Source organism: Schistocerca nitens, chromosome 3 (assembly GCF_023898315.1).
Source record: "Schistocerca nitens isolate TAMUIC-IGC-003100 chromosome 3, iqSchNite1.1, whole genome shotgun sequence".
Taxonomy (NCBI): Eukaryota; Metazoa; Arthropoda; class Insecta; order Orthoptera; family Acrididae; genus Schistocerca; species Schistocerca nitens.
The window spans coordinates 693,649,348-693,662,400 of NC_064616.1; the positions used below are offsets into that span (position 1 = coordinate 693,649,348).

The 13,053-nt window shown below is 41.2% G+C and overlaps 1 protein-coding gene across 25 annotated transcripts in view; it reads left to right on the forward strand.

The window, feature by feature from the left end:
* The window catches only part of LOC126248660 (MAP7 domain-containing protein 2-like), a 421,589-nt gene that overhangs the window by 333,445 nt on the left and 75,091 nt on the right, over positions 1 to 13,053 (forward strand). For 24 of the 25 annotated variants that reach the window (XM_049949858.1, XM_049949865.1, XM_049949867.1 and 21 more), the window contains one exon: positions 12,507 to 12,640. The exons of the other annotated variant lie outside the window; for it this stretch is intronic. In XM_049949858.1, coding sequence (XP_049805815.1) covers positions 12,507 to 12,640 — 134 coding nt within the window. The remainder of the gene's footprint in view (positions 1 to 12,506; positions 12,641 to 13,053) is intronic. 25 annotated transcript variants of the gene reach the window in all.

Genomic DNA, 13,053 nt, shown 5'->3' on the forward strand with positions numbered 1-13,053 from the left:
TAAAGTTATCTAAGTAGGAGGAGGCTGAATCATGAAAGGTTTCTGATGGTGAATATGTACAGCAATTTCCATGATATGTAGGATTGTTACCACAGTGGAAGAGAAGATTCATCTTCTGATAGCCTGGTGACAGTGTCTTTTACATAAGAGTTATACACATATTGGATCAAATGAATGAGACTAATGCCATTGTGTTGTTGTGTGCTAACAGTAGGAATGACTGCAATTCCTTCACTGATGTCAGCGCAAGGAATTTGTACGTTCTCTCTTCTACTCTTGTATCCAGATGAATCTTGTCATTGCTGACAATTTGTCACAGATACTTGAGCATGTTTAATCCAAAGTCACACTTTTTTTGGGTCAGTGTGAGTTTTGCAGCCTATAATTTCTTAGGTGCCTTGCCAAGTAGCTTCAGTCTCTCACTACTAAAGTTGTTTATACCGATTGGAACCAAGTGACCATCTCTCCTTCCCTGTTAAGGGGCAAATTCTGGTGCAGGAAACTGAATTTTATCCACACCGCCATTATCTGGTTGTGACTCCACTAAAAACTGCATGTCTACTGGTAGAGTATCCTTCTTGCACCTTATGGAATGGTGTCATGAGTTTCAGTCTGAAGATACTGTGCTCCTTGTGTGCATCTTGTGATGGTGTGGGTTCTTCAGCAGCGTGGCCTTACTGAAATTGTCACCCATCCAATTACTTCAAATGCAATTTCAGTATGTCATCATGAAATCCATCCTGTCATCATGAAATTCATCCTGTCATCATGAAATTCATCCTAACAGTGGCATTGCCTCTCTTGGGCAATATTTCCAGTCCCATGAGAAAATTACTTCATCTATTTCAAAATGTACTTGCGCAGAACCTGTTATTTTAGCTATGCTGCTACAAATTGATTGCAACTATCATCACAGCAAGCCTAACTTCTCAGGCTCATGCATTTCACAGTAGAACACCAAAACTTGGCCCCATGCTCAATAGAAACTTAACTCACCGTTCATCCTTCTGGTAAGGCATATTTTTGCCACTCTGTCCATGTATTGGTCCCCAATAGTTGTGTTTATTGGAAGTGTCATCCACTAGCTAGGGTGTCTCTATTTTCATTTCATGTTGCCCTATTGCTTGCAAACCATTCCTTTTCATGTTCACTGAGAGGATCTACTCCCAGCATGACACGTCCGATAGCCAAATCATTCATCTGCTTCACACATGCACAAATGCTTCTATTCGTGTATGCTCTGTTCATTTGCATATGCAGCATGAGGTTTCCATTTTCGTTCCTTTGTGCTGGAGAGTAGAGCCCTGCAAGCATGTGGCCTGTCCACATGGATAGCGTGCAGCGGCAGTGTGCAAAAGAGAGCACAGATGAAAATAAGTCACCAGGGTGCCTATTCTGTATCTTTCTGCCATTGTGCTGATCATTTCGGTACTCGAGAGCACCGAACGGTCTAGTACTCTAATTAGAGCCCCTGTATTATTCAGTATGCATTTCAGAAGCGATACTGTTCGGTTCTAGAGAACTGAAGCGCTGTTGTCGGTTCGCTTCGTGCGAGCCAATCAAAACCAAGCAGCCGCAGATCCACACATGCGCACTGCAGCACGCACAGTGCCACGAACGCAAAGCAGCTAGCAGACAACACAGGCGCACTATTCTTCGAAGTACCGAAAATTGCGTTTATGTTGCCATAATGCGTGACGCCGCATTCCATCGAGCTGACATGCCCGCCTTCATGCTCTTGCCTCCTCCTTAACAGTATCAGGTGAGGTATATCCATTTCCATCATTCTCAGCTGAAATGTATAGAAATTTTTACAGTTTCCCTGACCGCATGTTTCCGTGCTTGCATAATAGCGATAGCGTATTTGACTGTATTCTGCAGATTGTCGTAAATGCCGCATTATGTCATATTATTCTCATTCACACTGACATCATGTTTTGGATTTTACATTTTGTAAAATGAGTTAGGAATAGTGTGTAGCACCACATTGTACTAATACATCTACAAAAACACCCGAAAAATTGATTCTGAGAGTTTCAGAGAATAAGAAGATAAACAGAATGTGGTTATTACTCGCTTCTAAAGATCCAAATGATTAAGTAGCCCACTTCCCTATATGATACGTCAGCGATTTGGGTCTTAAAAACAAAATTGAAAAAATGCATTTTCGAGAGCTCCTGCAGTTCATCGTAGTTTATAACATGCATCTCATGAATGAAAATGTTTCGTATAGTATATGGTGCTACAGTCTAAAAATATTAAGATGGAGATCTTTCATTTCTGTCTACTGTTTTTGAGGATTCAATCGCAGATTTTACTTGTGATGAGCAAGATTATGAAGATGACTGCTGCTCATTACATTCCCAGTAATTTAAGTTGTGCTCTTAAGATTCCTGTCTAACCGCATACTCGGAAACTGCTACATATTTGGAAAAAAATGGTGAATTATTTCTGACAAGAAAAAATATAAAGGTCACTGTCAGTTGTTTCACTCACAGCAATTTCATTTCCAGCAATTTCATATTTCATTTTTTAAACACACGGAAATCGTGAAATCATTACTGAGGAAGTGCGCTCTTACCGTACATGTAAGTAATAACGAATACTGCAGAACAATCTTAACTTACACGAATAACAATGTTTCAGAACGTGTTGCATATATGAAGAGAAAAAGGAAAAAAACAACTTATGTACCCACCTATGTGTGAACCCGTGTCCTTTCGTATCGCATTCCCGCGTGCTGACCACTTGGCCACACCAAACAACAGGAACGTAACGCTCAGTTCTTATACTATTGTGGAGAGGAATGTAGGCTGATATCATTGCCAAATGGTGATGCACAAGTCATAAATGCGTGATAGTTTGTAAGGTTTCCAATATCAGGCTTCACATAATTGCTTTCCATTGTTACTTGAAAGTTGTAAACACGTTTCGATAATTACTAACTAAACCAGTACACAAAGTCACTAGTAATGTCAGTTCACACTCGTGTAATATACGTAAGCTTAGCCGATGTCTTGATATTTAATGATCTTTAAACTCTTACTTGCATAAAAATAACACGTATTTTCCGTCGTTGGTCAAGGCGTTGGTACAATCTGCAAATCTCCTCCCCGTAGAGGCGTAATAGAAAATTGTTGAGGCTTTCGTGGCCACTTGTTGACAAACTGCCTACTGGCTTCTGTCTCGGGTTCTTCGGCCGACGTTCATCTAATGATTTTTCTGACGTTTCGCCAGCACGAGTGGCTGGCATTGTCAAAGCTTCACCCTCCATTGCCGGTGGTGAACTGGAGGCGAGCTCGCGGGCGCAGACTATATGTACCTGGCGCGCGACTGATGTCCTCTCTCGCCTTTCTGTCACGGTGCCGAGATGAATGCGCTACACCGAAGTTCTTGAGATGTAAGCGCCTATTCACCACCGCCCAAGCACATCGTATCTACGACAGAATGGAACGAGCTTTTCTTCGTGAGCGAATACATACAACACAGAGAGATTTGGCAAGAACGGATCAGGAACTACTGGACATTTTCTACCAACTAAGTAGCAGAATGCAGCGAGACGACTGGGACAAGATCGACAGCATCACTCACAGGAGCATGCAGAACGAACTTGAGCGCTGCACCGAGCGACAGAAGAAAAAGTTTGAAAGATGCCGGAAGCAGACTGACAAGGCGATTCCCGACATGTCACACACAGTGGTCAACCTCACTGAATGACAACTGACCGAAGAGGAAGTGTCTGTTCTTCAAAAAGGAGGGAATTTCGCTATCATCCCGAGAACTATACCGATGGAGAACATCATTGCCAACACCGAAGCAGCCATTCAGACCCTTCCCTGTGAAAGGGCGGAGGAAATACGCACTGAAGCAGCCAGGATACTGCGCCAAGCAAAACCACCAGCTTGCAACCTGAAGAGAGAAGAGGTACAAGCCATTAAGAATCTCAACGCCGACAAGAGTATATTGGTACTGCCTGCCGATAAGGGGAATGCGACCGTCGTAATGAAGACCGAAGATTATGAGCAAAAGATCCGAGACCTATTAGATCCGACGACGTACCGAAAACTAAGCGCAGATCCGACGCAGCGTATCACACGGAATACGAATCGATTAATCAAGGCGTCTTCTCTGCCGGCGGACATACAGAGAAACCTGCGCAACACAGAAGCCCTACCACCTCGGCTGTATGGATTACCCAAGATCCATAAGAACAACGTTCCACTGAGACCGATTGTTAGCGCTCCTGGATCACCGTCGTATAAACTGGCAAAACACTTGGCCTCTCTGCTCCAACCACACGTGGGGAAGACCGACACATACATTAAGGACTCAGGACATTTCATTGAGAAGCTGAAGAAACTGAAACTTGCACCAAACGACATCCTGGTCAGCTTTGATGTTGTTTCGTTATTTACGAAAGTGCCACTCAATGACGCTCTGGAGCACATCGGTTCCATTTTCCCGCAAGACATCAGAAAGCTCTTCCATGCATGTCTCACCACGAGCTATTTCACGTGGAATGGCGATTTCTACGAACAGCTGGAAGGCGTCGCCATGGGTAGTCCTCTCAGTCCAGTGGTGGCCAACTTCTTCATGGAACAATTCGAAGCACAGGCACTGGACTCGGCGACTTGCAAACCTAAGGTGTGGTACAGGTACGTCGATGACACTTTCGTGGTGTGGAGCCATGGTGAAGAACAGCTCGGTGACTTCCTAAGACACTTGAACAGCCTCCATGCCAACATAGCATTTACCATGGAAGTAGAAAAGGACAAGAAACTGCCATTTCTAGATGTGTTGGTCACAAGGGACGGCGAAAACCTGGGACACAGTGTGTATCGAAAACCGACACACACGGACCGATACCTGCACAAACTGTCAAACCACCACCCGAGCCAGAAAAGAGGCATGATCAGTACGCTCGTAACGAGAGCAGGACGAATATGTGAGCCGCAACACCTCAAACGAGAAATGCAACACCTGGAAACTGTCCTGAGGAGCAATGGGTACTCCACAAATTATATTAGAAGTGTAACAGAGCCAAACACTCAGCGAAGTAAGGAACCAGAAAAAGAAATGTCGGGTACGGCCTTTCTGCCATACATTCCCAGAGTGACGGACAGAATCGGCCGTATATTGCGCAAACATGGCGTAAAGATGATTTTCAAACCGACAAGGAAGATCAAAGAGTGTCTTAGATCGGCGAAGGAGAAAAGAGACCCACTTGCAATGTCGGGAATATACCGCATACCATGCACATGCGGAAAAGTTTATGTCGGAATGACTAGACGATCCATTAACACCAGGATCAAAGAGCATAAGCGACATTGCAGGTTGGGGCAGGTGGAGAAATCGGCCGTGGCAGAGCACGCACTGAATGAGACCGACCACGTAATAAAATTCGCCGACATGGAAGTTCTGGCTGTGGAGAAGCACTATCACACGCGCTTGTTCAGAGAAGCTGTGGAAATACAAAAACACGCGAACAGTTTTAACAAGAAAGAGGAAAGCCTTAAGGTAAACGGATCCTGGCTTCCCGTACTGCAGCGAACGACCGTCGCAGGTAGCAAGAGGAGAACCGCACCGGAAATGACCGCGGAGAAGCCCTCGGACGTTGGCGCGCCAGGTACATATAGTCTGCGCCCGCGAGCTCGCCTCCAGTTCACCACCGGCAATGGAGGGTGAAGCTTTGACAATGCCAGCCACTCGTGCTGGCGAAACGTCAGAAAAATCATTAGATGAACGTCGGCCGAAGAACCCGAGACAGAAGCCAGTAGGCAGTTTGTCAACAAGTGACCACGAAAGCCTCAACAAGATTCCATATTTCTAGATTTCTGGAAAGCATTTGACATGGTGTCCCATTGCAGGCTGTTAATGAAGTTATGGGCATATGGAATAAGTTCACAGATTTGCGAGTGGCATGAAGACTTCTTAAGTAATAGAACCCACTATGTTGCCCTCGACAGTGAGTGTTCATCAGAGACAAAGGTATTGTTAAGAGTGCCCCACGGATGTGTGATAGGACCGCTGTTGTCCTCTATATACATAAATGATTTGGTGGACAGCGTTGGCAGCAATCTGCTGTAGTTTGCTGATGACACTGTGGTGTATGGTAAGTGGTCGAAGTTGTGAGACTGTAGGAAGATACAAGACAATTTAGACAAAATTGTTAATGGTGTGATGAATGGAAACTAGCTCTAAATGTGGAAAAATGTAAGTTAATGCAGATGAGTAGGAAGAACAAACCTGTAATGTTCAGATACAGTATTACTAGTGTCCTGCTTGACACCGTCAGGTTGCTTAAATATCTGGGCATAACGTTACAAAGCAATATGAAATGGATGTAGATGCACCTCATGAATGTTGGCAGAAGTTACTGAAACTGGCTGATGCTTCCTCACCTAATAACACAAACATGTGGGTGCTTGTCAGTGGTCATGCTGATGTCTTGGGTTTGTCCTCAGCCACGCAGATATGACGTGCTTGCACTCACTTGCAAATAGGTGTGCGCATGTGCAATATGCTTCTCTTATCAGAGTTGGGCAACTTTTATTCAAATGACAAAGTGGTGAATACAGATTATTCATTATTTGCAAATAACAAATAAAAATATTTACTCAGAATATTATTCATTTACATGAATAAAAAATTTATTCCTTATCTGTGAATAGAAAACGTTACAAACAATAGATAAATTTGAAATTGAATTATATTTATTGCTCTAATGTTTTGTCATGTATTAAGAAAATTTACTTTCTGCTGCTTTTAAATTAGTTTTCAGAAGAACTCTTTTTTTCCAAACATCTCATCAAAAAATTTATATTACTTTCAAAGATTCACCCTCGTGACATACTAAAGAAAATATGTTCTACACATCTATTATGTATAAAGGATATTGGTATATGATGTATCCTGACATTGTCTTTATTTCAGGAGAGCGATACGAATCACCACTATCTTCAGCAAAAATTGAAAAGCCATCTATTCTGCTGTAGTCCTTAGCAAATAATCCATTGTAGTTCCACCTTAACTTCTCTTCCCACATCATGTTTAAAATAAAAATTTCTTTTTACTAGATAAGATCATTTGAAACTCCTGATCTGATTTCTTCGACATTTCTGTAGCTTGTTGTAATCCTCCCTGGGTCATGAGCAGCAATGCAGGTTAACTATTTGTCTCTAAATTATGTGTAAGACATTGCTGCAGTAAGTGCAGTTGGTGTAGAAAGGTGAAAAAAGTCTAAAATTGTCTCTTGAAATTTTCTCAAAAGAAAACATGACCCACTGAGGTACATTTCTGTACAAACCATTAACAAGTTATTTATCAAATAGAAACTCCACTGAGCCAAAGGGAACCAACACTGGTTATAGATATCTATACAAGAAGTAAATGCAGAAAATACAGTGGCATTTTACATTATTCATTATGTAAGTTACAAATAATTTATTCATGAATAAATTTGTTTGAATGATTTACTTATTTGAATAATTATCCAGATAGAAATTTAATCAAATAAGGCCCATCTCTGCTAACCACAACACCTTGTGCCTTCTTCCTCTCTGTGTTCATTCCAGTTGATAATATTAACTGGAATGAGTCCTATTAGTTCATTTGCTCAATTTACTCGCAAGAACCTACAGTGTAGCTGGATTGTAACTATTTTGTTTATTATAAACAGAATAGGCATTTATAATCAGTTGTTACATTTGTCATAATTAATCTTTTTCACTTGCTCTGCTCAAAATATGTCTTAATGTCTGTGTGGTTCTAGCTGCAGACAGAATGCAAACATTGTTTCATCAACATTCATTGACACAAATGTAGACTTCCACAGCTAATTCCGTGATCTTCAGTAACATTCAGTATTTGATTATCACTTTACGTTCAGTTGCACATAATCATACTGAGTCACTGTGGTAATACTTGATGAACCTCAGGTATAAAGCATTCACTTTCGGCATAGTAAAATGGAAAGCTGGCATCTAAAGAGAAATTCTAATTCTAAATGCGTTCCGTTGCTTGATTGGCTCATTAGTGCCACTATGTTGTGACTAAGCTATATGGAGTCCATGTTTCCTTTTCCACATGGCAGGGCCATGTGCCTGTTGCCCCTCATTCAGTGAATGAGCACTGCATGATGCCAAATGAAACCGTGTTAGGAAACTGCTGGGCACATGCTTCTGCAACACGTGCAATGGGCAACAAGCGCTACTCACATCGTTTTGCCATGTGGATTCAGTGCTTTCCTGGAGAGTTGGGTCAGTTTCTTCAATACAGAAGCTGTACACACTGCTTTTGTAATGTTTTTTGGAACCTTAGCCTTGACCTTACATGAACATTCTGCTGGCAACTCACCACCTGAGAAATGAAGCTAGGGCACATTGTTTCGCCCCATGGACACTCACAGTGTAATCATTGCTTCTAAGATTGTATACATACACATTAATCTATCTCATTGTATGCACAAATTCTTCTATCTTATCTCCATTTTTTCCACAAGTGAGACCATTTAAATGTTCCAGGTAGGACCTGCTTGTGTTTATCATCTAGTGTTGTTTGATGAATCCATGCTTGAATTGGCAATCAATGTTTATAGTTTCTCATGGGACATTGTGAAAGTAAGGGCAGCACCTCTCAACTTAGCCCAGATGATAGCCTCTGATTGCCCTAGTCCACTCTGTTAACATCGCAGCAGTCCTTAGCACCTCTAGAAACTGTAATGAAGAATGTCATACTAAAATGAAAAGAAGTTTTCATATGTTATCATTACATTAATGTAAAATACAGGATGGAATGTCTTGTGTAAAAGGGAGTGTCAAGCTAAATCTGTAAATGTATATTAAAAAGTGAAAAATGATATCTATAGCCTTTAGTTGGTATGCATGTTTCTAAGAGTATGCTGTATGTGCCCAAGAGGGCAGTATTATGCAGATGCATATACCCCAGCAGAGAAACTATTTAAAGATAGCTACCCTACTAGCAATTTACACCACAGATCAAAAGCATCCAGTTGTTTAGTTCTAGGCAGTAAGGGAATTCAATCTATTGAAATTCATTGCTGCCTGGATCTCCAGTGTAGTGATACATGTTTGTCACAGCAGAGAGTCTACAAATGGAGTTGCAAGTTCATACGTGTTGTGATATTACTGTTCGATACATCTCATACAGGTCAGGCACAAGAAGTTGCTAACAAGTCATTCTGTTGGTAAACTGCTTATTGACATTAGATAACATTGTAGTGACTGTAAATGTTAGTCATGATTCAGCATACAACATTGTGCATGATTTTTTTTCAATTTTACAGTATGCGTGCCAGATGGGTTTCCTGGCAGGTAACCTCCAAATTGAAACAATCATGTGTTGATTAGTGTGAACAGCTTCTGTATTGTGTGGAACAAGGTGGTGTCTTTCTTATAAGGTTCATTGGTAACAAAACCTGTGTCTACTACTGAGGAATTATAATTTTATGTGAGGAGGGTATGCTTGACCCTCTATTGGGATGAAAAGTGTCTTCTTGGATTACTACATGATGGAAGGAAATGCTGTCGTATAATAGGGAGCAGCAAAAGTGGCAGCTGCGAGGTATAGATCAGTCCTCCCATACCTAGTCTTCCCTTTTCTAAGTGCCATTGATAAGCTTTTGGCTTAGTCCATCTTGGTCATGATTCTAAGCACACTCTGTTGCCACAGCATCATTTATGCCACAGATATAATCCAGATAGCATCATAAAAAGTAACAACTATGAAGTATCTGCCTTTAACATGGTTAATGTGGCAACTCTGCACACCATTCATGCCATCTTTGATGACTTAGGAGTAAGGTGAGAACTCTAGTGGGAGAGTTGCCCCTCCAGCCACCATTTCTGCTGCTCCCTGTTACAGCGCATTATACTGAAACATAAAAAATCATATTTGTGTGATAATTAAATCAAAACGGTATTGATTGTAGCCTGCAGATGTTTCATTGCAACATGACATTCCATGGTTCCACATGGTCCATGGACAGTTGTGAAAGTCACAGACCTGTAATTTGAGTGTCTTCAGCATCTGTGATACTTGCATTTTCTTAGTTGTTAGCAGAAATATTAATATTTAGGTGTGGAGAAACATCCAGAAATGAAGTGGCTCTAACTGTCTATGCACATACACTGTCCAGTCACATTAATGTGATCACCTGTCAACTGGTTTCAGTAACAACCGCTCGCAGTGCAGATCACTGTGAGACATGCAGGAAGACAGTCAGTGAGGTTCTGGAAGGTACCAACAGGGATGTGGCGCTATGCTGACACCAGTGCCATAGCCAGCTGTGCTAGGTTTCTCAGTCGAGGATCCATGATGTGTACAGCCCGATCAAGGTGGACCCACAGATTCTCAATTGAGTTTAAATTAGGGGAGTTTGGTGGCCAAACCAGCTGCATGCAGAGATGAAAATGGTCCCCAAGGCTACATGGATACTTGTGTTGTTCCATTATGCCTTCCAGAATGATGATATCACTTAGGAAATGCCACGAAAAACTTCCCAAGACCATAACATTCCATCCTCTGGCTTGGAACCTTCCGACAATTGTTGCAGGGTGTTTGCTTTCAGACGTTCCATGGCGTACACACCAATGGCCATCTTTCCGATGGAGTGTAAGACATGGTTCATCTGAAAAGGCCACCTGTCACCACTCAGTGGATGTCCAATTGTCTTGGAAGTTCCAGCCTTTGTCACTGATGAAGAGCAGCCAGCATGGATGCATGAACTGGGCACCTCCTGCAGAAGCCTGTACACAGCAACATTTGCTGAACAGTCATTGAGAAGACACTGTTGGTAGCCCCCTCGGTTCATCTGGCTGGTCAGTTGCTGAACAGTGCACATATTAAACAATGAGTGTTCTTTGATAAAGACCCAACTACTAGGCAAAAGCGAATCATAGGTAGTAAATTGTAATAGTGCTGTTTCTTGGTTATATTATACTATGGGATATAAGTTCATGTACATCTTTGGTTGGACATATACATTATTTTGTCGATCATTAGATTTGGAATGGTTAGGAAAATGTAAAATAACATGAAAGGTGTGTTCATATTCTGTTTGATATTTTTCCTCATTACTGCAAAATGTGAAAGTTGTTGACTAATTGAAACATAATAGATATTGCTGCTACAATTACGTTGACGTGTTGACTGTGATAAGAAACTAACCATCTACATCTACATCTACATCTATACTCCACGAACCACCTTACGGTGTGTGGCGGAGGGTACTTATTGTACCACTATCTGATCCCCCCTTCCCTGTTCCATTCACGAATTGTGCGTGGGAAGAACGACTGCTTGTAAGTCTCCGTATTTGCTCTAATTTCTCGGATCTTTTCATTGTGATCATTACGTGAGATATATGTGGGCGGTAGTAATATGTTGCCCATCTCTTCCCGGAATGTGCTCTCTCGTAATTTCGATAATAAACCTCTCCGTATTGCGTAACGCCTTTCTTGAAGTGTCCGCCACTGGAGCTTGTTCAGCATCTCCGTAACGCTCTCGCGCTGACTAAATGTCCCCATGACGAATCGCGCTGCTTTTCGCTGGATCATGTCTATCTCTTCTATTAATCCAACCTGGTAAGGGTCCCATACTGATGAGCAATACTCAAGAATACCATATTCCTACTTCCTCCATCACATCAGTAATCATAATATCATTTCTTGCATTATTTATTTTATTTACTCTTCCTTCAGCCAGTTTGCATCCCCTCCCTTTCTTTCTGTTTACCCCTTACTTATCTCCATTCTCTCTTTCTCTCACTCTCACCACTCTATTCAACAAAAAAGTCAACATTCATGGGTAGTTTTTATGTGCTTGCCTGGCATTCAGCACTTCATTTAAAAGGTAGCTAGTGCTCTGTGACCTCAGTTATTATTTACATCCCAGCCAAGACTTTCCTATGTGATAATAGAATGTGTATTTAACACCTTTATTTTTTATGTTGAGAGTTTGAACTAATCCATTACCTAGTTAAACTCATAACGGAAACTAACTGGAATCTACTTTCAGTTAGTCTGTGTGTGTGTGTGGGGGGGGTGGGGGGGGGGGGTGGATTCTCTCTCTCTCCCCTCACTTTTTTGTTTGTGATAAAACCAGTTGTAATTTATTTTTTTTCATAACTAGTTTAGGCCTGGTCATTCTCAAGTGGTACAAGCAAAATTAACATTTGTCACATAAGTATCACAAAATAATCATGACAAACTTAACACTCCATGTGGGCTTTAATTTTGTGGATTCTTACATAAAACCATGACCGAGTTGGCCACAAACTGTCAGCAGATTTAAGAACATAGGCAAAAATAGCAGTTAAGCTGGTTTAATGTTTACTTAATGCTGTTTGGAATGCAGGCTCACCTTAATATGTGGTACGATATGGTATAAAACATTATCTTTTGGCCTGAATGGGCTGTCATAATAAAAATGTATGAGTAACACTACTGTATTATCTTATTGTGACTTTTACCTTTTTCAATGAACAGAGCAACTTCAACAAGTAATGTAATGATGTTCACGGCTACTCCACTCACTCGACGTTCATCTGAGCGAGAATTAGATGGAACTGGCAAGAAGAGAGCAACATCTGCCAGTGGCCTAGACCGAAAGCCAGGTGAAGGTTAGTTGCACATGTTGCAGTTAACAAACTGTGTTCATACATTCATTTCATCTTTCAATAAATTGACAAGCTGTATAAATGAATAAACCATTTTCTATTGTGGTGATCACATGTAAAAGATAGATAACTGTTATTATGCTGTCACTGCTTCTAGTGGAAGAGTTTGTATGTAATGTTCATGCAAGCTGATTATGCAGTAGATTTGTGCATGTAAGTACAGATCTGAGCAAGAAACAGTTAAACAACAAAATATTTGTGTGCCAAGTGAAGGCAGACATTTTTGAAGCCATGTTCCTGTTGCAGATATAATGCTACATTTAAAAAATCAAGTTAAGATGCTGTGATACCAATAGAATAAGGGAAAAAATCCTGTGTCATAACGTACTTTAAAAAACAATTCAATGAGCCACTAC